The 27,752-nt window shown below is 31.9% G+C and overlaps 2 protein-coding genes across 3 annotated transcripts in view; one reads left to right on the top strand and one right to left on the bottom strand.

Moving 5' to 3' along the window:
• The window catches only part of LOC130894424 (probable G-protein coupled receptor Mth-like 1), a 147,137-nt gene extending 142,972 nt beyond the window's left edge, over nt 1–4,165 (top strand). The window contains exon 7 of the mRNA XM_057801264.1: nt 158–4,165. Within this exon, the coding sequence (XP_057657247.1) occupies nt 158–343 (186 nt within the window). The 3' untranslated portion in view covers nt 344–4,165. The remainder of the gene's footprint in view (nt 1–157) is intronic.
• A 5,537-nt stretch (nt 4,166–9,702) lies between these two features.
• Nucleotides 9,703–27,487, bottom strand: LOC130894423 (cilia- and flagella-associated protein 206-like). 2 transcript variants are annotated; one of them, XM_057801261.1, is made up of 10 exons: nt 27,298–27,487; nt 26,895–27,242; nt 24,158–24,335; nt 22,228–22,465; nt 19,496–19,649; nt 16,819–17,082; nt 15,903–16,051; nt 13,301–13,399; nt 11,547–11,685; nt 9,703–10,282 (listed from the first exon to the last, which is right to left on the bottom strand). In XM_057801261.1, exons 1-10 carry the CDS (start codon nt 27,391–27,393, stop codon nt 10,061–10,063), a joined length of 1,887 nt encoding a protein of 628 aa, XP_057657244.1. In that variant the 5' UTR covers nt 27,394–27,487; the 3' UTR covers nt 9,703–10,060. The 2 variants fall into 2 exon arrangements, with proteins under 2 accessions (XP_057657244.1, XP_057657245.1); XM_057801262.1 differs by having other exon boundaries at nt 19,496–19,625.
• Nucleotides 27,488–27,752: the final 265 nt, after the last annotated feature.

Genomic DNA, 27,752 nt, shown 5'->3' with positions numbered 1-27,752 from the left:
GTCGTGATAGAAAAAACGACGCGCGTTACATCTCGTACCTATATCTGATAGTATATAAGATCACGTAAATCTTTTACTTTATTTTTCAAGTTTCTTAGAATAATACAACTCATTTTGTAAATTATCTATGTAGCTCTGTAATCTGTTATGTCTGTAGGTATTATCAGCTGTAAAAAGATTTTGGTGTATGCGAAAACATCGACAAAATGGAACAGCAGGAACAACTAACCATCATTCTACCAGCTCTCAAGGTCCCCAATCAATGGGTGATACTTTGACCAACACCAACAGTGTCCTAACAAATGGAACTACTAAGACTGTGCCTTTAGAAACAAGCTGTTGAGCCAACGAGAATATTCAGTGTATCAAAAAAATTGAATTGAAAAAGGAATTTTGGACAGAAAAATAATTTCTAATTTTAATATATAATTGCAAAACTATAAAATTCTTATTTTGGCTGTGTATAAATTTTCAAACACGTAATTCGATCTCTGAAATTATGTTTAATAAGAGTCGAGAAATTATTTTTTGTCCATATTTATATAATGTACATAATATGACAACATAGTTATTAGATAAAACTTAATGGCAAAATTAGTTGACGAAAATCAAATAGATTCATTATGAATTACTAAAAATGATTCCTAATATCTAAAAATCTGTTACTGTCGAAACAAGGTACCGTCATAATTTGATTTGGAAGTCGTCGTGTGAAAATTTGAATTACAATCAAAAATCGACACAGCTTCAAAATGATTTATTGAATGAAAGAATACAAAAAAAAAACATTTTAATTCTTACATATCAGTTTGAGCATCATTATCCTGAATATAGGATTCAGGGATACGATCTTCCATGCTCGCAGATGTTGATAATGACTTATACTAATGAAATTTATCCTGATTTGCACAGTTTCAGCAAATCCTGTTTCTTCTGAATACTGATAGGTCAAGGCTTAGATTATACATTTTTTTCGTGTCGATCTCAGTGAAATTAATGGAGCGGCCTTTACCAAAAACATATTTCAGACATTTCATATGTAGCCAACCTTTATCCCTGTAGGTGTTTTCGGTTTTATTTTTCATTATTAGCTCAACCAAATCGAAGAAATGTTACACACATATAAGTTGAGATTTTATTCGAACCAAATAGAATAAGGCATCAATATTTTCCATAAAATTTATAGGAAATTTCGCGCTATACAAATTCAGTTACGATCATTTTTAATTTATCATTGACCATTAACTATATATTTAGCCAAAACCATATGGGAGAAAGTTTAGAGCGCTATAATTAAAAACCTATGCGTTATACAAAAGTTTCAAATAAAGAAGATGACAAAAATTTTTCTGTATTAAAATAATTTTTATTATTTTTATCGTACGATGCGCGGTTCGCGAGATATTTGATAAATCGTGTTTTTCAAGATGGTGACTGACGCGGGCGCCCCTCCATGACACCCACTTGGATTTACATTCAAGGGAGACCCCTGAACATATTCCAAAAAAATTCGTTTTCTAGAACATTATGAACCTACTTTTTTTGCTCTGGCACTTGGCCTATTATACAAAAACTTTAGACGAATCCGAACAGCTGTTAATCACATAAAATATTTCCGAATTTTTTTTAAGCTTTTTCGACCAAATGTCTTAGTTTCGCCCAATAAAAATTTACATAAAACTTTGGTCTTGTTCTGATAGAACTATGAAGTTTCAAATGATCCAATATTTTTCTTTTTTAAAATCCAACTGTACTTATTTCGTTTTAGCAGACTAAAAGTGGTATAAATGGAAATAGAATTTTTTTGACCACTTGCTTTGTATACTTTGACAGTTTTTCGAACATTTTTTAATCTAATGGAGTACTTAACCTCGAATAGGGCACTTGCATTTTCTAAAAAGTATTTATTATTGTGTGTATTTTAAAGTTCTTGATATGAAATAATATTAGAAAGTAAAAAATTTAATCAAAAGTGAAAATATAATAACTAAATATTTAATTGAAAATCGCAAAAATTTCAAATTTTTAATTACATAAGAAAACAATTCTCATTGGTTTTCATTTGTGACGTCATAGGTTTGATAAAAGCAGTTGTCTGTTTGATAATCAAGAGGTTATCGTTGCCGACAACGTAGCATGTGCTGTTATAATACAGTTTCCAATTTTTCTAAAAATTAAAAGTATAATAAACTCAATTACTATAAAATAATAAAATAAGTTAAATTTGAATCTCACTTACATTAAAATGATCCTGGCAACAAAAATAATTGCATCTCGCAGGACCGTCATAACGACCAACACTTTAAAACCATTTTGTTGTGGAATACTGGAAGTTCTTTACATCATAAAAAAAAACTTTGTCAAGTATTTTAGTCGTGATATTTTTACATCTTGGCACAAAACACTTATTTTAGAATAACTGTCGTATTTACTTTATATAAATGTTTATTTTATACCTATGACGTCTCGCTATATGGCGGCCGCACAGAAATGTTTAAACTACCTTCAAAATTTTTGTATTTTCAATAATTTTTTCCCTATAAATATTGATCAAAGAATTAAAACAAACATTATAATAAAAGTTGTATATAAACTATTCAAAACTATTTTTTTTCAAACCATGCAAGTAATCTATTGGGTAAAAATGGAATTAGCTTGTTTTGGCAGAAACCCGACGATGTCAATCATCAAACTCTATTGCGTGGTAGTTTTTGTCATACTTTTGCCATTCAATTTTGTAATGTTGTGGAATATAGATTTTTCTTAATGGTACGAGAGCTAGCAACGTCAGGAAAACAAAAATTACGAGCTATCTGGCTGGCAGTAGTGGTTGCGTATCCTACCTGACCAGGTAAAATATCAATATTTCAAATCATTTTAAGAAGTCCCTTTTTGTTTTTATTATTTTTATCGAACTTTTTGCAACACGAATTTATCAGTGCCAGACATTTTAATTGTTGTTCTAACTGTGCTAATTTTGATTTAAAAATTTTTTTTTTTTAAATATTTTAGTATGGCTGAAATTTTTATATGACGTTATTTAAATATCTAAGAACCTAAAATTAATTTGCCAAACAATAATTCGATTGTTAAACCCTCAGCCAGATCGAATAATTGCACTAGAACTGCATTTTTTTAGATATCAACTTCTGTATGTGAATTTTGAGACGTTTTATCTGGCAGGGTTTTGCCAACATCTACTGCACAGTATTTTATATCAAAATTGAACTAGAATGTGCTGGGAATATCTACTGTTGACGATAAATTAATTTCAAACAGATTAGATATTTTTGTAAAACTGTTGTAACAGTTTTTGTGATATCCATCAGTGTCATAAACTTTTTTACACTTTTTCAATTTAACTTTTACTACAAAAAACATATTTTAATTTTTTACTAGCCGTTGTAACACAATTTTTTCAAAAACATTGACAATAACAGCAACAAATACACACCAAAGCCATCTTGACTACAAACAGCTGTTGTCTGTAGTCTATCTCGCTTACGCAACTAACACACGTACGATTGTCTGTACTCTTCCAACATACCCAATCACTTTCCACTTTTAGATTGGCGTTTAGCAATCGTATTATTGTTCAGCAAACCAATTTTGGGTTTTTAGATACTCAAATAATATCATATAAAAATTGCAACCATACTAAAACATTAAAAATAAATATATGTTCATAAAGTTCATTAAAAATATCAAAAAAAAACGTCTTGAAATGATTTAGGATGCGCACTGATGAACGCAACCACTACCGCCAGGAAGATAGCTTGTATGACGCCCTTGAGAGTGAGGGAGATCACATATCACAAACCTAGCCTACCTAAAATTCTCTCTCAAATACTTGGCTAGCTCTTGAACTATAATACTTGAAAAATGGAGGAATATACGATTTTACTTATTCTATTTTGTACTAGCTATTTGTTTGGCACGAGCCGCGTAGTGGCGAGTGCTGAAACGTAACGAGTGCGAAATGCACTTGTCAACGAGTTCCTACGACCACGTAAAAAATTCTCCAAAAAACGTATTTTTTTTAAATAAGTCAATTAAACAATATCACACATGTGTTGAAAAGTATATATAAAAACGTGTGCTGAAAAGTTGAAAATCCTACAAAATATTTATTTTGCAATAGTAGAGATGACAAAAACGAAAAGAATGATTGTGATATATTTTATAACTAAACAGAAAAAAAACCAATAGAACTATAAATTTTTTGTAACCATATATTATTAACGATTTTGTTTTACTTTTTTCTGAGACGTTATAAAATGTAAAGTTGTTATAACAACAACTCAATTGCAGTGGATTTTGTAAAGTTGCATTTTTGGTGGTGTCCCTATCATATGTGTTTATTGCCTCTTGTTGCTGTATAGATGAAGTTGCATTGTTTTTGGTTTGTGCAGTGTCAGTATGTTATCCAGCATTTTGTTCAACACTATGTTCAACTTCTTTGTTTACTGTGCTTGTGCAGAATCATCTATGCACTGGTCAGCCTTCATTATGGAGAATAAATTTTCATTCAATTACTTTATACATTACCCAGTAATAGTAATAACACTTAATTTTAATGTTTAAATTATCTTGCAGACACTAGTATGTATTTGAACTCAAATCACAACAAACTTTCAATTTTTATTGTAAACACTGATATAACCTCAAAAAATCATATTGTCTACTTGTTTAGTCTCCTTAAATTTGGCCTTTTGCCTTTCGACACCCAGCCAGATTCATATTGTTTCCGCATATTGCCTCTATCGTTCGAGACCATATATAACATAAGAAATGGAAGCATTTCAATGTATGTTTTGTTATTTTTTAGTACATGTGTGAAATAAACTACTTTCTTAGGTTAAAATGACTGTACAATTTATTATTTTCATAAGTGGTCGTAGGAAAATTTATTATATTACTATTAATGTTTAACTCCAGTTTTCAATTAAAAAAATCTACTGTAGTTTTGATTTCTAAATTCCCAAATAACATATTTATATAGTTTTATATAGCAATAATATGAAAATATGTCTGTCCTTTGCCACTAGGGCTTTGTAATTACATATGAGAGATATTTTTCTACATTTTTGAAATTTAAAAAATTTCTAATAATAGATATTTTTTAAAACTGACTATACAAGAAAATTTTAGAATATTCATCTCTATTCGATTTTAGTTATTTCCACTAAATTGCTAAAATTGCTTATAGCTTATAATTTTATGGAGATTGGGGTGGAACAAATAAACTGACTGTTTTTTCATTAGTTACCTTAAAAATATTATTCAAGATTAAACAGCTGCCTATTCGAATAACATGAAAAAAAAGTTTAAAATAAGTAATAATTTCAACCCTTTGCACTTCAGACTAAAACTCATTGAGGATACCAATAACTACGCACTATATTAGCCACAACTAGGGGAGATGTGCCCATACATTTCGTAATTATTTTTTTTTTCAAGTTATTTTAGAGATTTTCGAGCTAAAATTTGGTTGTTCAATAAGAAAATACGTAGCTTAACAAAATAAAAAATTAATAGAATTCTTACTGTTTTTAGGTTAAGTACATTTTTTTTAAATCTTCTGGGGTGTATCTCAGACTGAATATTAAACTAAATTAGAAATTTAGGTTATGTAAAATCACCGAAGTGAAACTGTCAACTGTCAACTTTCACTACATGGAAGACTCAAAACGCAACTTTTGGTTTATAAATGAATACAGAACGAACAACTTTCAGATGGCATCGTCAAAAAATGAATTTTTCGATTGTTTTAAATATCTCATTACTATGCCCGGTGATATGAGCATTTGCAGGATTTCGGTTTTTTTTGCTCTTCTGAAAAATGAAGGATTGACAAGTAGTCTTTTCTCTTTTGTTACTTATAGAAAATTATTACGCACAACTGATCACAATAATGTAGTTGAGATATGAAAGAAATATACAGTTGAGTCGAAAACTGATTTTAAAAACCCTCAAATATGGAAAGAAACGGATATTGAACAATCAAGTATCCAAAAATAGTATAAAAATGTATTTCGTTAGTAAATTAGACGAAACTATGTAAGGCAACTTGCTACGAAATAAGCAGCATTGCAACTGACAAGCCCTACGGAAATTTCTCTTAAAATGTTTTACTCCCCTACCTAAGAATTTATTACCAGTATGTCAACTTTATATTCAGGTAAAAATTCTGGAGCTGGAGGGTCGACAGAGTCGGTAGAACTACTGAACTACCCGTCTTAGCAATTTTCGATCCATTTTACAGATACTTGCAAACGAGAAAATAATTGTTGATTTTCTTACTTTAAATATATTAAATAACATGTAGAAAAAGTTTAAGATTTGTGAAAGTACTTTAGTCGAAGTGGCGACCAGCTCTCCGACTATAAACTTCTCTCAATTTAGTGTTACTTTTAGAATCAGAATCAATAAAAACTTTAGATTTGACTCTTTTCTTGCTAACTCAGCATTTTTTTCAGCAATTTTCATTTTTCAAAAGTCCATTTCGGGTTTTGTGTTCAAGATGCCTTATTTAAAAAGTCTTTTGCGTTTTAGTTTATTGCTCGTATTACATTTGACTCTTTTCTTGTTAACTCAGCATTTTTTTCAGCACACTTCATTTTTAAATAGTCCATTTCGGGTTTTGTGTTCAAGAAAACATATTTAGAAAGGTTTGTACGTTTATTGTTCGTATCAGTAGATTTTTTAGTTAGTTTAGTTAATTCGATAGCTTTTTCATACCAATAACTGTCTTGTTCTTAAAAATAGCCATTAACACCGACCCCATTCCTTGGACCACTACCATTTTTTCAAGTTTAGAAAAAAATATAATCGAAAAGAGATGTGATTTATGGTATTTTGACATTTTAAAATTTAATGTTTCCAAACGCTTAGAAATTAATCATGTTTTATAATTTATTTTCTTGTAAATTCTAAACTATAAAGTGTGTTCAATCAATAAAGATGCCAAAAATGCATTGTAAAGACTTGCTATAATCGATATTTCAAGTTATTTATCTAAAAAACACGTTGCCAAGTCGAACAAATTAATGTAATTGTAAATTTGGAAATGCATCGTCGTTTTTGCATTGAACGAATGCAATTTGATTGTATGGATGCTTACAGTACATTTTCTTACTTCTAGATAGATTCTACATTGCGATTGAATAAGACGATTTGATAAAGGAACTAACAATATCAGAAGTTTCAATACCAAAAAAAAAACTAAATACAATCTTTTATCTACCACATTATTTAATGAAAAGTAATATATTTAGACAATTATCGTTCAAAGGCACTTCTAGCTGTGTTGTGTAAGGTGTCTCCACAGAAAGCTCATATTTAAAAAAATTAATTTCAATAAAAGTTTATTGATAAAATTTTTGTTACAAATCAAAATACATTTCTTAGGAATTTATTTCTTAAAAATAACATCGTCCAAATGTGAACCGTCCCTGACACTTCACTGGCAGGTGACGGCTGCTTTAGATTTGACGTAACCCTACAGGTGTTGAATCGGGACTGCGTGGAGTCCAACTTATGTCGCCTCTTCTGGAGTCTGCGTGTGTGAAGTTGCTCCGTTTTCCTAGAACCATTAAGATGAAAATGAACTTTATCCGAAAACAAGATGTTGTTAAACGTTTGAAATCGCTCAATCATCTGGTTTGCGAAGTCAAGCCTCTGATCAGCATCCTGAAGCCGATTTTTGTAAGAGGCCCTGATGTAGGAATAGCTCCTCTGCAGGATTTGATTTTATTGTGTATGTTCTTACATTCAAATGAGTCACATGACTGTATAAATGTCGATTTGGATGTTATACACAACAGTGTTCACAACTCTCAAAAATTTATGTCCCTAAAGCACTAATCAAAAACTCCAAAAATCCCCACAATTACTAGTATTTCCCTTAAAAGAAATTCTGATTTTTTAAAATCATATGTATTCACATAAAATATTTATTTTTATTATTGCTATTAATTATTTAAGTTATAAAAGTCCCTAAAAATACCCATAAAAACACCTCATCCCATAATTTTTTCCCTAAGCTGGGAACCCTGGCACACAATCTCATTCAGCTCTGATATTTTCACTTTGACACAGAATGAAGTTTTGATCGCTTACAGGAAAGAAACTTAGCATAGACAACACAAAATACAGCTATTGACGTTTTGTACGTTTTGAAAACAAGTTTTTCAATTCTGCTAAATAGATTCAGATTGAAGTGGGACATCGATAAACTTTATTTTTAGTTTTGGTTGTGATTAAACCACAGAACTGTGTGTCACGATAAATTAATAGGTAAAATACGAAAAATATTTTACGAAAAATAATACAGTTCGATTTGCATGATACAATTTGTTAAACTAGAGCGTGATATAGAACTGTACTGAAAGCAATCTTACATTCTTCCCAGTATTATAAAGAAAAAAAAACATAATACCGTATGTTGTGAGTGATATGAAGTTATTTTGAAAATTTTTATGAGTAACTTCAAAAATTTTAGAGTAATGCTTATTTATTTATATTACATTGTACTTTTCTCGCATTGTGTACATATACATAATTTGTTTTTATGTTTTAAGTGTTTGTTGTAAAGATCAAAGAATGTCAGTATTTAATTTTTATATAAAAAAACGAAATAAAAGCAAAATTTTACTTATAGTTTGATTTATTTCTGAATATCCCTTCATCCTGAGAAACTCAACAGAATTGTATCCTATATTCATAATTCTCAACTATTTTCTAAATACCAGTCTACTAATAACTACTAGCCATGTATGTGCAGATGATATACAGGGTGCTTCTATATTCGACCGACAACGCTTTACCACAGAGAGATCTCGATAAATGATTTATTTTGATATAGGAATACGAACCGTTACAGAGCCTAGCTGCTGAGATATAGGGTGTTAAAAATTTTAAATCAAAATTTTCCTATAAATCATGAAATTTTTTTTTCAAATTTGTTGACCGATATGCTTCATAATAAAGAAATATTTTGACATAAACTTTGGAAAAATTTAACCAGTGGCGCGCTGTCACGGTTAGTTGTCACTTTTATCTTCCTATTTTTTACGCCACTGGAGCAAATTCTTTTTTTAATTTTGTTTTAAATTGCCTAATTAGTTAAAAAACTGATAACCTTTTATGGATCTAAAATGAACGGTGTTGTAGAAATATGCCACTAAACAAAAGTCTGCAAGCACGTAAATAATTTATAATTTTAATTTCGAATAATGATTAAGCATAAGTAGTTCAAAACTAATAAAAATTATTCATAATCTCAATTTCAAACAAAAATAATAACAAAATTGGCGATGAAGATAAAAATAATAATAGCACAAATTATATTTAAACAACCCTGTATTACAACAATAACAAATTTGCATTAGTTGTTCAAATTGTTTGCCTCTCACTTCAATACACTTATTACACCGTTTGGTAATTGAAAAACGTGAAATGTAGCATGTAGCGCCCTCTGTAATAAAATATAAAAGAATACATAAAAATATTCCTTGTTCGAAGCTACATTTCAATGTCGAATTTGATATTAATTGAAAATACAATAAAACATTCAATTTTATTGCCCTGTATCGTATTCAGCAGAAATATTTTATTCAGATATGTTTGGTTATTTCGCTATTATTGATACCATAACCTGCAGTATGTTACATCGGTGGTGGATATTCGAAAAAAACACGATTTTCTTGAAAACTAAACACCTTTATTAAATTTGATTCTTTTCCTAAAAAGTGTACAAAAAATCCTATTCTAAATATAAATGATACTATAACTTCATTTTTCTGCACTATGGTGATGGTTAAAAAAACAAAAATATACTTTTTGAGAAGTTAACAATATAATTTTCGTTGCTGTTAATAAATAATTATACTTTACTTTCCAAAATGGATAAATTGTGAAAGCTATTGGTAAAAAATTAAAGACGACTTTTATTGTCACCTAATTCTCCTACAATCTTCCATAATGGATTAAAATTTATACATTAGATTTTTTTATATTTCAGGAAAAATCGATGTTTTTGCTATAGAAATTAAGATCTTCATTCAGCTACAGGTCGTGTGAGCTCCAAAACAAATTGCTTGTCATCTTTTCTACCTCGAAGACCGAATATGAAATTCGATGGTGTTGGTACCGAAGTATATTTGTCAATAGTAGTTTGGGTTTCTTCACATTTTTGTAACACTGTTTGACTACTTAAAGCGTTCGTACTGTGAGATTTGACAGTTTGAGTTGAAACCGTCTTACAATTCAAGAGATTACTCTAAAACGAAATAAATCAATTTTTACAATGTTTTTTTGTATGTTTGTATTTCAATTTCTCTATCTTAGAAAAATACAAAATTATAATTTCGGTGTAGAAAATTCAAATGTAATGAAATATTTCGATTACTATACCGGGTGGGCAAATAAGAACGTCAGCCGCCATAGTACGGACAATTTTTCAGCTTTGGGAAGAAAAACATTGTGGCCCCGAGAAACACTTAGGTCCACGATTTGATAATTTGAAATTAAAAAAGCAAAATTAGGTTATGAAAATCGATTAAGCAAACCGGAGATTTCTTCACAATAAGATTCCCACTCTCCCCTTCCTCTTATTTGATGCGATATAGTAAATATTAAAAAAAATTGCTTTTTTAATCTCACATTTTCAAGTGGTGGATCTAAAATTCTGAAACTAATTTCCTCGTATTTCTCCCGACTATCTTTGTCATACTTTTTTCCCCGAAGCCGTGGTATAAGCCATTTCCTGATACATGGCTGTCAACCGTTCTTAGTTTCCCAACCGGATCACGATACTCAAGTGACGCACTGGTTATTCTATTGATCCTTCGCATTCTTCAATTTGGATATGGACCATTGCAGATATTATTCATGCTAGCAGACTGGCCATACTTTTTGGTTTTTGATAAAAAATTTACAATTCCTGAAAGTCTGTAGTAGTGTAATAAATTGTAGTGTCTCAGGACTTGGTCCAGGTAACTACCAGCATTGTAGATATTATTCCTGCCAACTTGGTCATGTTTTTTGATTCATTATTAGTCCAAATTAGAATCATAGAAAGACTATTTCACCATGTTTCAAATTTACAGATTTGAAGTTCAAAATTACTTTTATTTTTAACGCCCCCGCACTGCTTTGTATGGATGTTATTTCGTAAAACTCGTTTTTTTGGTCAATTTTATTATAACAAAAATAATATCTTAATCAGAATATTGTAAAATTCGTTTTTAGCTGACATCTACTTGGGAATATTCCTACCAAATTTCAAGTCAATCGATAGTATGATATTATATATATTATATATATTTAGGTTGAAAATTAAATCATATTATAATTTAATAGTAATAATTCAACGTATTTAGCACTTTTATGTACTAAAGTGTGAAGTAATCGAAATAATAATTTTATTCTATTTGGCTTTTCAACCCCGTATTCGATGTTGAATTTTCCTTAGATTCATTTTAATTCCTTGCTCATCACCCACAAAAACACTAAAGATCCCAAGAAATAATTTGACAACTCACCATAAGAATGACCTCTCTTTTAAGATCCCAAACATTCCATTTATAAGAAACGTCTTTTGATGGTGGTACAACATAACGATTTTCTGTTTGAACCTTCACAGAGGTAGATTTTTTAACGTATAGTTTCTCTCCTACCAATCTAGATTATTAGAAAAATTGGCGGTTGAAAGTATATAATAACTAAACCAAATAATAAACATAATATAATAAATCGGTTATTCGAAATATAATAAAACGATAATCTTCCACACAGATCGCCCAACGATAAATTATTTTTCTAATTAAAGGATCCCAAAAAAGTCGATTCTTATTTTTAAATTGACAATTTACAATATGAAAATATTATCCCCATTCAAAACCCCCTCTGAACTATAAGCACCCCCTCGAAAATTTTAAATAAAATAGAGGTGTCGTGTAGCACCTTGTTGGAAAGGGATTTTAGTCCTCTGTTCAATAATATGAGGATTTTTGAATTTGGTGCAATCATAACTGGAGAAATTAATTTTTAAAATTTTGATAATGCTTCGATTACAATTGAATTAAATGTTTTTAGGGGTCAGGTTATTTTCCTGCATTCTTCGTCTTACTGTTACACAATAAAGCGGTCATCACGAGCGTTTCTAAATCGTTTTCTGCCTGCTCCAGGTCGCCTATGAAAGGATTCAGTCTTATCAAAACGCTGCGTGGGTCATATCCAATTATCTACCAACAGCTGGCTGACCAAGTCCATTTTCGATTGAAGCAATAACTTGGGGGCAGCTTTTTCTGGTGTTGTATGCATTGAATTAAAAAACACTATTGAGATTATAAAAAACGACAAATCTCTGTTGCAAACGCAATCATTTTAGTATTTGACGAATTTATTTTTGTTGCAATAATTAAAAGCGTTTAATTTTTTTACCGGTTCCTACGTATAAGCCTTGTTCATAAATTTATATTCACTTTGAAGCATATCAAATTGTCAAACAGCATATTTCTTTTTTTTTTAATTGTAAAATTTGAACTAGTTCAAAGTATTGTTGGCCAACTTCCAACCCCAGTCTGTAGGGTCAAGCTGATAACCAAGAAAAAGATGTTGATGAGCAGTTACTGAGTCTGGAAGAAGACAAGCTAATTGAGCTTGTTTTTTGACTCACGCATATCTATACTTTCCAAGCAGGTAGTTTTTTTTAGAAGCTTCGTACATAGAAAGAAGAAGCCGTTGGTAATAACTTCTTTTCGACATGAATTGCTGTTTTTAAAAACTTGTGCACTTTGAGGTAAATCTTGTGTTTCAAATATTTTGAAAACTGTGAAAGATGTTTGGAAATAGTATATGATTTTGATACTTTGCAAAAGTAGAAAACTTTTCAATGAATAGATTATCGATTGATATTGAGCTTTTCCTTTTAAAAAAGTAAGTAATACTCATTAGAAACTTTGCAAGTTGTAATTTTTGGCTCTCCTGACTCAAAAGGTTACCGACCCCTGTCGTAAGGTAATATTAGACGGGGCAGTGATCTGTCAGAAGACCCACCAGCAGTTTAATGTCGTTTCTAGATATCAGGAAAAGTTCCTCAGACTTCTTATCTGACATGACGATGAATCTTTTGGATTTTGTTAGGTCTGGAGTAATATCTATCTCTCTTTAGTTTATTTCACACAAGTCTTCAATTCGAATGTATATTTACGAATAACAAATTTATTTGTACGTTAATCATTGGCGTACTGTAGATTTCAGTTGTAATTATTAAGAATATAGTATATTCACTTACTTTTTCACGTTGCTAACAGATAATAACTCTTTGTCCAACATGAGAAAGTGAATTAGCTGCGGTTTTTTTCTTGCCAAATATAAAACACGATTTATATATCTAAAAGTATATAAAATATTCAATTCCTTATTCTCATGTTCTAATATAAACAAACTTTTTCAGTTTAGTTTTTAAGTACTTGACAAAATAAATTCAAAATACAATTAAATCGGGATAAATAAGGTAAAATAAAAAATTAAAATGGCAACATGAAAATGTCATTAGCAGGACCGCCAATCTCAAATTCAGTAGACAAAAATAACTGCAGAGTCTGGATCCTTCAACACTTTCCCTTATTTGGATAGACGGTGCTGGCACAAAGTAAATCCAAAGTTACTCGTAGAACATGAAGTCAATTTTTAGAATAGGAAAATCAGAAATTCCTATGAACTCCTTCCTTCCTTCCTCTGAACAGCCGAGAAATCCAAATGGTCTATTTTGAACCAAGATTTTCTACGACAATATCTGTTTCACAGGTAGAATCAACAACCAATTCTAGACGACGGTTTAGCCAAGTAATATCTACACCTGTAAATTTTACGAATAGTGTATGGACATCCAGCGAAATCGATATCACTGTAGCACTCAAGTAGACAAGTATTAGGGTTACAGCTGTACACCAACTTGTTTCTGACCACGTCTTCATCAGTAGGATTCTCCAGTCGACTTGACAGGACACTCACACTGTAGACAATGTCAAAACGAGTACCCCACATAGAGTAGAGCACCAACAGCAGATCGATGTGGAAAATCAGGAGCTTTCCCTGGTGCATAAGTTTTTCCATGGGTGTGACTACTTGTTAATATCCTTCCACATTGAATCGATCGATGATTTTCTTGATATAAGCTTATTGGTTGTCCACGATGTTGCGGTCGCTTTGAGTTATTTCCAGCCCAAGAAGAAAATAAAGTTGTCTTACAAAACTCTCAAATCGAGAGCGCAGTTGTCCAATGAATAAGCCCAAAACTGACCGGTTCGTTACAGCCACCAACCCATTAACAACGTATTGCACAACGATGATTTTATCACCATCAGTATGCATTATATACACACAAAGATCCTCGCGGCTTTACTAAAATCCTAAACCAGTTATGAAGTCATCAAAAGTTTTATTCCAGCAGCGCGGAACCTGCCTTAGACCATATAAACTCCGTTTGAGACGGCAAATACGCCCTGTTCCATTCGCATACCCCTCAGGTTGTTTCTTAAAGATTCCCTCTTCGAAATCAACATATAAAAATGCAGTTCCAGAACCATCCTCTCAACAGCTGCTATTGACAACAATGATGGAATCACTTCCAGCCGAGCAACTGGATTTAAGGTGTCTGCATAGTCAATACCAGGTCGTTGTGCGCAACCTTTTATAACCAGTCTTGCACGATACTTGTCAATACTAGCGTCAGGATTGACACGATAGGCCCACTTATTATTAATTACTTTCTTTCCTGGAGGAAGTTCAATCAACTCCCATGCATAGTTTTTGTACATTACCTTGTTTCATTCCGTACTATCTTCAGACTGGATAACTTCATTGAAAGACTTCGGATCATCTTCTGTGAGAAGAATTTTAGCAACGTAGGAAGTCACGTAGTCTTTCAGGGGCCTTTCTTACCCGAAGCGACGATCTTGGTAATTTGAGCGAGTGTTTGACGTCAGTCAATACGTCTGATTCGTCACTCGAATTATCATTACTAGAATCATCTGATTTTGGGACCAAAGAGTCAAAAACGTCATCATCCTCGTCACCATTATCATTTTCACTTTTCTAAGCTCCATTTTCTTTAAGAGGTATGTGATTTTCATGTTCTAATCTAATCTAAATAAACCGCAATTTCTGCAGATTCTTCAACAGTGTCCGAAATTGGAATGTATGCTGCAATGGCCTTCTGCTACGAGTGTTTTATACTATTCTTTCTGCTTATTTATTTATGGAAATATTTTTAAATTTATATTTTAGGTAAATTACATTATAACGTAGGTGGTCAGTTGGTAGCACTGATTTATGGTTGACAGTTGAATTTCAATGTATAAGTTTGCTTAACTCATTAATTTTAAGGTAAGGTCTTTCCAAGAAAAATTTATTCACTGTAGATTTGTATTGTTCATATTTCATGAGTCATCATAATTTATTGTGAATAGTATCTTAAAATTGAAATAATCTCTCACCATCCGCATACATGAGCGAACAATGCATCACCCGGCAGTTGTCAAAATGAATATGTTATTCAGGGGCACCAATCCACTACGGAAAATTACCAAAAATGGATTAAGAATGCGGTTCATTATGCCTCAAAAATGCGCGAAAATATTACAGAAACAGAAACTATATTTTTAATTTATTATTGTTTTTTTGTCGATATTTACTGAGTGACACGAAACTGTAAACACCCACAAATAGAAAATTATATATTGAGTCTTATCTGTTTTTTACGGTGGATGTAGAGGTTACTACAATAAAATTGTTTGCTGCTTTTTCTCAATAGCCCTTTTGAAGAAAGATGTTTCGTTAAAGATGAAAAAGTTATTAAATAAATAGCATTCCAATTACACACGTAAACTTACTCTTGTGGCTTCAATTTAAAACAATGGTACGCTTCTGCCGAAGAAAAGGCATAAAATTTTCCATTATAAACAGCAACGCCTATGTCTGTAATTCCAGGTATAAGAGCACCATTCGACTCAACTAACTTATAACAACAAAATCCCAAATACTGAAATCATTTAAAATATATAATCAGTGTTTTTTAACTACAAGTCCATATTGATTTGGCAAGTGATTGTACATTTTTTTGCATTGTAAAATATTGAGCCCTTAACTAATTCATTATTAACTGGATAGCCGTTCAACGCTCTTTCTGGAGAAGCTTGCTTACGAATTAGGCAAACGGATTCAAAGATGAATAATCTTCTAAATAAGTTCTGAGTCCTGCTGTTTAGCCCGAGTAAATTAGGTCGCACCACACGTACCCAAGAAGGGAAGGGTGTATAGGAAATGCGACTCAATGAGGGCATTATAAACTGTTTAGGAGGTGGATAAGTTCAGTTTTTTGGAAACCAATCTCAACGCAAAACAGGAGGAACTTAATTTTTTAGATAAGGCAGTAATATGTAACTTCAATTTTAAGGAACTGTCCACAACAAGCACTAAAAATTTTACAGATTAAACGGTGTCGGAGGTGACTGCAAACTAGTTTTATGTGATAAAACTTTATTTGTATATACGTTGATACAGAGAAGATTAGAATCGCACCATGATTAAAGAGTGATTAGGTCACTAGTCATTGAACAATTACAACTAAAAACTATAGAACTATATAGTAGAATATGTAACTGATTAAGAAAAGCTAGCTGTGATCGTTAACTCCACCAAATAAGGAATCAAAGACACCAAGAAATCACAGCTATTACCGCCTATAGTATTGGAAAATAGATGATGAATTAAAGCGTTATTTGAACGCACTGTATAAACACTTCTTACCTCCAAATGAACATTTTCATAATCATCCAAATCGACTATGTCAATCAAATCTTTATACTTTATAAGACAGCAGTCAACAGTCTCTACTATATAAATGTTCTCTAAAACATATTCCTCACGTAGCAGGTCTTCAATTAACGCATGGTTGAATGATAACATTTTTGAGTATGTATCCAAATTAGACATGATGTTGCTATGTCTAGTTAATAATATCATTTGATGTTGAAGATCTGTCCACAAATCTGATAATCGATTAAAAAGCGGCTGAAAAAATTAAAACGACATAAGCTGTTTTCAAATCTTGTACTAAGCCTTCCAAATTTTAAAATATCTTTGGGATGTCGAAAACTATAAGAGATAAGACACCACTCAATAAGTCGTGTGACTAACTAAGAAAAATATTTTTTTTGCCAAAAATCGATTTTATTTTTAAATTTAATCTTTCAAGAAAGTTTTGTCTTTTGTTTCAGTTTCAGTATTTTTTTCTTCATTTGAGCTAAATTTCTTACTAGCGTGCATTTTTTTGAGATCAGCGAATAGCCAGTAGTCACTGGAGGACAGATCTGGATTATACGGTGTATGAGAAAGCACTTCAAAGTGTAATTCGTTCAATTTAACCATCGTTGCCATAGATTTGTAAACAAGTACATTGTCTTGTTGAAACAGTGGTTTTTTCCTCGAAATATGAGGCCGTTTTTCTTTGATTTTCGCAATCAAACTATCCAACAATTCTATGTAGTATTCGCTATTGATTATATTTCTCTTTTGAATCATCAACACGTTATTGTTTTTGATCGACTGTGATAAAACGCGACATCCACTTTGAAAAGAGCTTTCTCATGGTTGTACTGCCTTCAAATATCTTCAAGGTCTCAAATATCTCACGCAATTTCAATTTACGATTAGATATAACCAATTTGTGGACATTTTGATGTTCTCTGGTGTAACCACCTAAATTGGACGACCAGAACTTTCACCATAATGGGTATCTGTACGACCACGTTCAAATTCAGTAAACCAATAACAAATGGTTCTTGTCGATGGAGTAGAGACCAGATATCTGAACTTGCACAATATTCATCTTATTTTTCATTAAGAAGCAATGATAAATTGATACATGAAATTGTTTCATTGTGACAAATCGAAATGACATGAAATTTCATTTTGAATGTTGGTATTTCTTAAACGTTATGTAGATTGGACAATGTGAGTGCCATCTATGTGTCAGTCACACGACTTATTGAGTGATGTAATAGAGAAACATAAAGAAAAGATTTTCTTTTGTTTTCTTAGATAATTGAGAACAAGTGTTTTTGTTTTTTATACATACAGTTAACATTTATTCGATGTTTCATAATTTTTGTTATTATGTCATTTACATATTTATAACTCGGGTTTTAGATTCCCATATCCATCATCAATTAAATTTATTTAAATCCAAACTAGGATTTTTATACATCACAAAGCACTAAGAAATTCTGATGAACTGTTAAAAAAATGATATATTATCGAAAATATCGTTTTCATAGAACAATTTGGACTATTGCAGTAAATAATGGCAGCTGAATAAAAGGCGTTTGAAAAGAAAATTCACATTTAAAAAAACAATTTCAAAAAAAAAGGTTTAATACATATTAAAATATATTTCTAGGAAAATTACTTTTTATAAATAACACCGTTCAAATGTAAACCGTTGCCCTCGCGGCATTCATTTAATAATAATTAAGTAATGACTGCCATTTCGTGAAAGATATTTTTTTAAATTTTGTATGGAAAGTCTCCACAGGACAAAGTATCAAATCGGGACTGCGTGGAGGCCAACTTATGTCCTCTCTCCTGCATATAAATTTGTCAGGAAAAATTTCACGGACTCCTGACAGAGAACTATTGAACGTATGTGAAAATACTCCATCCAGGAGGAAATATGGTCTTTAATTATAAGTTTTGTCATGTAAAAAGTCGTCTAGCATCTGTACATAACGTTCTGAATTCACTGTAAATCTGTATCCCTTTTCATTTTCAAAAAAAATAATTCCTCGCGCTGACATCGCAGCCAATTCGACTACTTTAGGCGAATGTGTTTTGGATTGGTTACACTTGGTAACTTGTATATTAAGATGAAAATAAGCTGTCTCTGAAGACAAGATAATGGTAAACGTTGGACTTATCTATGGAAATTCGGGATGGTTCAACTGAATTCCCAGATGTTGCTCGTAATGCACCAGTTGGATCCTTTAGATGTGGTGAAAATCTCCCAACCTAGCAGCTGTAGAACAACGAATATAAAGAATAATATGTGGGTAGGTAGAGGACGATTTCGAGTACATTCCGGGGTTTTATTAAATCTCTCTCGAAGTATCCGGTAAATAAATTAGAGAAGTAGTTATAAAATAATGAATATTTAATTATACAATTAGTGATAATTTAATTATTATATAAGATAGTTGAGTCTCGTTTAAATGTAAGAATAAATTAAGTAAATAAGAGGTAGTGGGTATAAATTTACCCCAATTCAAATACATTAGGAAATGAGAAAATATTACAATGCTAAAGGAGATTGATTGAAATTTTATGTTATTTTTCACTTAAAATAATTCGCAATAATTTTTTTATCACTTCTTGTATGTTACAGAAAAATTATAAACAGCAATATATTGTTTGTTATATATTCACTTACAAAAATTATTTTTACGGGCACTGCTAATCTTGTACTAACTATAGTAAATATATGCTCCATGAGAGTATTTATATTTTCTTCTATTTCAGTAACTTTGTTTATTAATGCTTCGGCAGATTCTATATTTTTTCTGAAAACAGAATTATCTGTAAATCTAAAAAATCAATTCAACAAGGATTAGATTACATGGGAAGGCGATGACCTATGCAAACCTCACAAACATATCGATCTAAGCAAAATCTACGTATAATTATTTCGAGCAACAATCAATATTTTATAAATACACACGGTACTCAGAGCAAATTAAGAAATGAAAAATAATGTTTATTCCCCGTATAAACTTCGGTAAACATCTAACAAACCGTCAGTCTACGTGGACTCATCATCTCGATTGTTTACCAATGAAAACATCGAATTTACTCATTTCAATAAATACGAGTCAAGGTGTAGCAATTATGACAAATATGTCCTCTCTGGCCTATTTTTAATATTTTAAACACTTCATATTGTTTTCTACAGAGTGAATAATGCTGTGAAATAGAAAACAAATTTGTCATATTATATGCCTAAATTTGCGAAATCAAAACTAATATTTAAGTATTTTTTCTAAATTAATCATTCGCACATTATGAATTTTTAATGGTTAACACTCAGTAACTTTTACAGGGACAATCTGTACAATCTAAATAAAGCAAAAATTAATTTATGAATAGATTTTCCAACAATTTTTTGTTCAACTCGATAAAATTTATTGTTTAGAAGATACGTAGATTTTTGGATATGCCAACCGTTCGCCATAAAGAGACATTCTGAACAAAATTATCATAAATTTCATTGAGAATACTTAAGGTATTGAAACACAATCAAATATTTTTAATTGAACTGCATACTGTAGAACATCGTGTTACTTACATTAGGAAAAAATTGAAATGGAGAAAAAGTTTGTTGGTAACCCTACAAATTATATAAACAAAAAAAAACTATGATAAATGTTCTATACATTGCGTCTTCGGCGATATTTCTTTGAACTTGGAAGAGCATTCTTTAGTTCTAAGATATCCCAAAAAAATAAATCCATTGTATTTAATTCAGGTGAACGTGGTGGCCATGCAAATGTTATAGATGATTTTTTACATCATTTAGGAAATGGGGAGGGGCTCCATGGCTACATGAACCACATGTCTTTACAAATATTTGGAGGAATATCACATAACATGGAAAATCATTTGGAGTATCAATGCCCATTCAGCTTATTATCAAAAAAGTATGGACCGACGAAATATCCACACATTAACTCAAAATCGATGTTGATTCTTTGTTTGATTTTGAACCGTGATGATTTCCATTTTCCCAACAATGAAAATTATGGGAATTTATAAAACCGTCTCGTGTGAAATCAGCTTCATTAGTAAGTACTTTTCCAACAAATGTATTATCAATTCGTCGTTTATCTAGAAACCAACGAGCGTTGGCCAGTCTTGTTGGATAATCCTCTACTTCCATGGCATTCACTCGCTCCTGGAGAATATGCTATAAATATTTATCGTTGATATGTTAATTGTAGTGAAATTTTGCGTACGCTAGTAGTGGGATCAGCATCAACTGCGTCTAATGCATTTTCCTCTAAAGCTGGTGTTCAAATAGTTCGTTGCTGACCTTCGCCACTTTATTTTTAGCAGGACACTTCCTAAAATATCATTTGATAAGAAATAATGGAAAGTAGTTTACTTAATTTATGTACCTGTTTGCTGCCTGGAAAGCGTTCAGTACATAACCTTCTGGTCACTGACGAATTGCCAGAAGCCAAACCATACATCAAATGTATATCGACACATTTACTAAAGGTAAATTCAACCATATTAAAACTTTAAATACGATATGATAATTATTGCAAAAAGATTGACAGTAAACTGACATTAACAAACTAAATTGCTTGGAATTTTAATTGATTATGCCCATTTGACTGTAGCTCTAGCAATACCAGATGAAAAATGGTTATGAATCTCTTTAAAATTTTTCCTTATCAATATATTTATTCAGTAGTTCTCCAAGAAATGTTTGCTTGTGTTTTAATACCTCTTGCATCGGATAAAAGACTACAGAAGTTCTAATAGACGAATGGGGTTCAAAAAAGCTCAGTTCACGTCTGGTATCCTGTTTAAGCCAAACTCCCTAACAGGCAGATATTTTACTCGTCTATTAATGTTTTATAATTTAATATATCTATTTAAACCATTTTATCGAGTTAGACAAAAAATACCTTTTTTGTTAAAAAATCAATCGAAAGCCTCATTTTTAGATTGTACAGATTGTCCCTGTAAAAGTTACGGATTGTTAACCATTGGGTATGAGCCGCCTCAGGCCTTCAGATTGTAGTGTTTAGAGCAATATCACATAACTTGAGTGGAAAATCATTTTGGATAAAAAAATATGTATCTACTAAATTATTACTCACATCATTTACTCCCGAATTTTTTGCATCAACATTCTGTATATTATCCAAACATTGTAGAAATATTAATTCTCTGTGATTCATTATTATTTTACCGAATGTCAGAAAAGTTCTTCGGAGAGGCACACGGATAATCATGTTATACAAAAATATGGTGCATTGAAGCATACAAAACGTGGTGGTTTGATATTTGGTAATTTCCCGTTATCCAAAATTATTTATTTATCTATTACTTCCTAAATATTTTTAAATGTTTCTGTTAATAAATTCTTTTTCTTACCTAATGATCACTTCGTATTGGCGATAATGTATGAGTTGATCCTTACAAAATTCAATGTACCCCTTCTCCACGTGAGATGGAAAGACGCTTTCCATAAAATAAAGAGGACCGTACTTTCTCATGGCATAATATTTTTCAAAGAGTTTTGTTAAATATTCAACTTTAGCTAATACTTTCAGCAATATAAGATCCATTTCATCCCTCACAATTTTCACTGCTGATTTAAATATTTCAGCCACTAAAATAATTGTTCTAAATTGAGCTATAATGAACATTTCGAATCGAATCTTTATTCGGAGGTATTAATTTGTTATTAGCTAAATCAATTACAAGATATATAAAAAAGAACTAAGCCAAATTGAAATTTGATATTAAACTGCTATTTTTTAGAAAAATTTAAACACAAAATTTATTTTCATGTGACAAGACAAGACTATAAGAATACTTCTCGAACGAGAGAGAAAATAATATATTGTCACCATTTTAATAGTGGGACATTACATATATAATCTCACCAAACAAAGAGACTATTGGCGACAATCACGTGTCACTAGATGGCGCTGAATTTGGGTTCTATAGCGATGAACAACAACACAATCAGTAGAGGTGTTTGACGCTGTTTAGTTTCTTTCATGTATTTCTATTTTTATAATTTCCGCTAGTTCCTAAACGAGTTTGTGTGATTAGACCAAAAAGCGCTGTGATTAAGAATCGGTCTAAAAATTGAAGCAACCCCTTTTAACATTACGGTGGCAGAAGCAGACCCTTAAATGAAAGATAGTATTATGTAACCTAGAAGGAACAAAAACCATCAAAGTTTGTGTCTACAGTCGTCAGGTCTAACTTTCCAGCCTCATGAGATAACAATTTATTTAAATGATGCAGTTCAAGATGAGAAATGCATTTGTTCATGTAAGTACATTCGAATTACACCTTATGGATTTATGGTTGTTTTTACCTAGAAAAAGCACCTTAAACAAGTATATTATTCTACTATTTAAACTAAAATTTCAAATAACACTTTCTATTGTTTATAAAATAACAAAACTAGTTCGTATTCGGGATTTATTGTTCATCTCTATTGAAGTTTGAAAGAAAATCAACAGATGTCGTCAACTTCTTAATTTTCGCGCATAGTAGAGAATCTGAACATCATTCTGGATATAATTTGATAAAGCAGTCGATGAATAATATTCCATGCGCATCCCAAAATACTGAAGCTGATACCAGCTGATTGTTGGACACTTCGGACGTAGTTCACCAGCTACAGTCCACTCAAATGATGATCGTTTTGATTCCTTAGTAAAGTTATGGATCCATATTTCATCCATTGTCACATATCGACGAAACATATGACCAAACACTGTTTGATCGATTGTAAGTAACCGCAGCATCCACATTAGAAAAACTTTCTCATTGCCAAATGTTCATTGCCTTCTGATATCTATACAGCCCCAGCTATCTTATGCAATTCCAATTTATGTTTAGATATAATTAATTTGATGGTTTCTGGAGTAACCACCTCAATTGGACGACCAAAACGTTCACCATCATCGGTGTCTGTACGTCCACGTTTAAATTCAGCAGACCAAAAACAAATAGTTCTTTTCGATCGAGCAGGGTCGGGATAACACTTTTGAAGCCATTGCTCAGCTTGTACAGCCCTTTTTTTCATCAAGAAGCAATGATAAATTAACACCCGAAATTGTTTTAAAAATCACGAAAGTAGCTTCACTTAAATGGCTGTAACTTTTTTCCGGCTAATCGAAATGTCACGAAATTTTATACAAAGTCAATTGAAAATTGGTACTTCATCAACGACATATGGATTTGACAATAGCAGCGCCATCTGTGTGTGTCACACAACTTATTAAGAGAGATGAGAAGTGAAGGTTAGTCACAAACAGATAAAATATTTTGAACTGCTTACGATCAGGAATGCCAACTCCTCCTTTATCACAGTATTTATTAAAAAGTCTTATCCCGCAAACAATTTTACTCAGTTCTTTCAATTGTGTTTCCTTTTGATCTTTTCCTATCGTGCAAAATTCCCTCAATTCTTCTTCGGTCATCACGCTTTTCATCGCAGTCAGTCCTTCTAAAAATACCTGGAAAAAAGTGATAGATTAGTGATGTAGGTAACAATGAAAGAAGGCCTCAAATATAAAAAATCAATTTTGAGAAAACTAAGGAGCTTATTTTATTAAAAATGTGAACCGTTCGCTCACGGCATTCTTTTAATCAAGCACTCAAATTCATATGACGACTCGGCAGATATTCTTCGTGATGGCCGTTAATTCATGATGGATATTTTCTTTTAATTGTACCAAGAAAGTCAGATTTTTACCGTAAATTTTACATTTGACAATACCCCACAAGGAAAATTCCGTAGGTGTTAAATCGGGACTGCGTTGAGGTCAATTTATGTGAACTCTCCTGGAGATTTATTTGCGAGGAAAAAATTCACGAACTCTAGCAGAGATCTATTGGACGTGTGTAAAATTGCTCCCTTCTGCCCGGACTATCTTCTTTGGTTATAACCATCAAAGTTTCTTGCGGTACAGGAACGAAGAAGTCTTCTAACATCTGCATATAACGCTTTGATTTCACTATAACTGAGTATCCTCTTTCATCCTCACTTTAAGCTACTTTAATGTGGTGGTTTTCTGATGTATGTTTTGGATTGGTTGTACTCCAATAGCGATAATTTTGCTTGTTGACGTAGCCATTAAAACAGAATGTTTGCAAACGTTGGAAAGTGCTCAATCATCTTGTTTACCTTCTGACTAGCATCCAGAGGCTTCAATTCTTGGATGATCTGAATTTGGTAAGGGTGCAGCCCCAAATCTATGTTTGAAATGCGGAAGTTTAAGTATAAAGCAACAGCACTTTTCCGAATGGACAAGTCAGGTTCGTCACGAACAGTCCAAGTCGACTGTTGGCGTTGTAGAAAACCTTGAGACATAGTTGATTCGGTATCTTGACCCTTTTTACAATTAGTCGAGCGCCTGGCGCATCATTTAAGTCACAACATAGCGAATATTGCTGAATTTTCAACGGACTACAGCAATAAAAAGTGAACTTTCTTTTGAGACACATTGTATCTTGTTATTAAAGGAGATTATACCCAAAATCTGCGTTTTCTGGTGTCCTCCACTAAAGTTACGCGAATTTGTCAACTTTCTTATTGAAAATCACAGCATAATAATTGGTACATCGCATTTACTGCAATTTTCACCGAAAATCGGACATCAGAGCGTTTTCAGAAAGCACGATCGAATCGGAATTGAGTATGATAAATGGTGTCTTATTTTTTACCAATCCTCAAAATTACAATGTTATTATACAATGAATTAACAGTGTGTCTATCAATGTAATTTATTGTTAAAAATTCATCAGAACCAGACAAATGTTGTATACAGGGTGATTTATAAGCAACGAGGCGAATTGTATCTAGACGTTCAGAAGGCAGAAATAATATAGTCCTTTTAAATTTCATATCACGATATATCGAAATAATGACTTCAGTTATTTACACAAATAAATATTGTGACAGTTATCGAGACATGACTACTTACAGGGTGTTTCAAAAAAAGGTGATAAGGGTAGAACAATAACTAGAGATTACTATTCGACATTATTGACCACTCTACGGGAAAAAAATTGAAGAGAAAAGACGCGGAAAGCTATCCAAAGGTGTTTTATTTTTGCAGGACAATGCCCCTGCACACAAACTTATGCTGCCATGCAAAAAATTAGTGATTTAGGGTTTGAATTACTAGAATACCCCCCTTATTTACCAGATTTGGCTCCGGCCGACTATCATCTCTTTCCCTAGCTAATACGTTGTAGATCTAACAGCTATATTGAAAAAATGTTACCAGCAAAGTGAAAGGAAAGTCCAGAAAAGCCATTATCTGAGAGGGAAATAAGAAGAAATGATATTGGTCACTTTCCAGACGTAAAATTAAATTGTCAAAGATGCAGGAAACGCCGCGTCGGTTATGTATACAAATTTTTTTATGTCTAAATAAAACTAGAAACTATTTTTTAAATATGCATAGATAAAAAATAAATATTGTTCTGAATAAATCTTTGCTATAAAACGAAACTAATATTATTTCCTTATTCCCGAATTTGTTGCCAAAAAATGTTCAAGAGCTATGTGGTATACGTGAGCCTTTTTTCTTCCAATCTCCGATAGGCTATAAATAAAAAAATATATAAAACATTTTATTACCATAAGATTGGTACATCTTTAACCATTCGTTGAACCAGGTCATCTGAAACGGCAGATTTGCGTCCTGGGCCCTCTTCATCATGCACATCATTACGGCCATCTTTAAACTTTCTACACTATTCACGCACAACACCATAATTCATGAAGTTTTCTCAATATACATGACTCATATTCTTCGATGCAAAAATATGGCCTTCAGCTTGTAGAAAACGAATCACACTTCGCAATTCACACTTGGCGGGAGCGTCAATAATGGCGGATATGTTTACGTGGCTGTAGCACAACGCCGACTGACGTCTGAATGTCAACAATTGCGAAGAGTGTAGTGTGGGAGCGTCTGCACGGAGCGATCGGATATTGAAATAAAAACGGCCCTCGTTAAGATGTTAAATATAAGTAGATAAGTTTTTAAAAATCGAATTAATACCTCGTCTCTCATGGCATTTCCTAAACCAGAAAGAAACACAATATAAACCACGATTAGTCTTCTTAAATTATCCATATCTTCTTCGGTGGATATTCTCCTGATTAAACAAATTTGATCTTTGATAGGACTCAATTTAGCGAGCAAGGATGATGTGTTATTAGTAAGTACATCCTGTATATGTTCTGTACTCCACATATAGTAAAATTGCATTTTCAACGTCATCATATCCACGGAATCTTTCGAGCCCAATTGATTGATCATGTATTTGACGAACGTCTGTACATTTGCCCTGCTTGTTAGGAGATTTTCAGTAATGCCCCAATTTGGATCGAGGAGAAATAATTTCACCTACAACATATTAATCAGTAAGGGGAAGAGATATTTTTATAGATTTCTTACATACCACGTACATGACGAAATTTTCATTGGGTTGTATGTTTTTGGGACGACAGTCTCTCAAAATTTCTTTGACGATGTTTCTTTCAATTCGACTAACCATTTTAAACTATCTCGTTGTTTGATCAATAAGCTCAAATACTAAAGAAAAATCTAATACAACTAACGGTGTCCGTTAGTTTTGACATTTATATCGAATATTTATTTTTATTTGTGTCATAATAGTTTCTATAGAAATGTTTTCTGTTTTCTATTGACAAGTAATAAAATATTATTCTTTTTGGTTATCTATTTTGTATGTTATAGCTTTCAAAGACGAGCGTTTTGAAGTTGAAATCTATTCTACAGAAATTGCGTTTTTACGAGGATATATTGGAAAATTCTTGACGTACTATAGAACCAAACAAAATTTCAATGTCAAAATATTATTATAGCGAACCTGCAACGTATCAAGGCCCTTTC

Source organism: Diorhabda carinulata, chromosome 5 (assembly GCF_026250575.1).
Source record: "Diorhabda carinulata isolate Delta chromosome 5, icDioCari1.1, whole genome shotgun sequence".
NCBI lineage: Eukaryota > Metazoa > Arthropoda > Insecta > Coleoptera > Chrysomelidae > Diorhabda > Diorhabda carinulata.
The sequence above is the reverse complement of the archived record's forward strand: the minus strand, read 5'-3'. Positions and strand labels throughout refer to the sequence as shown.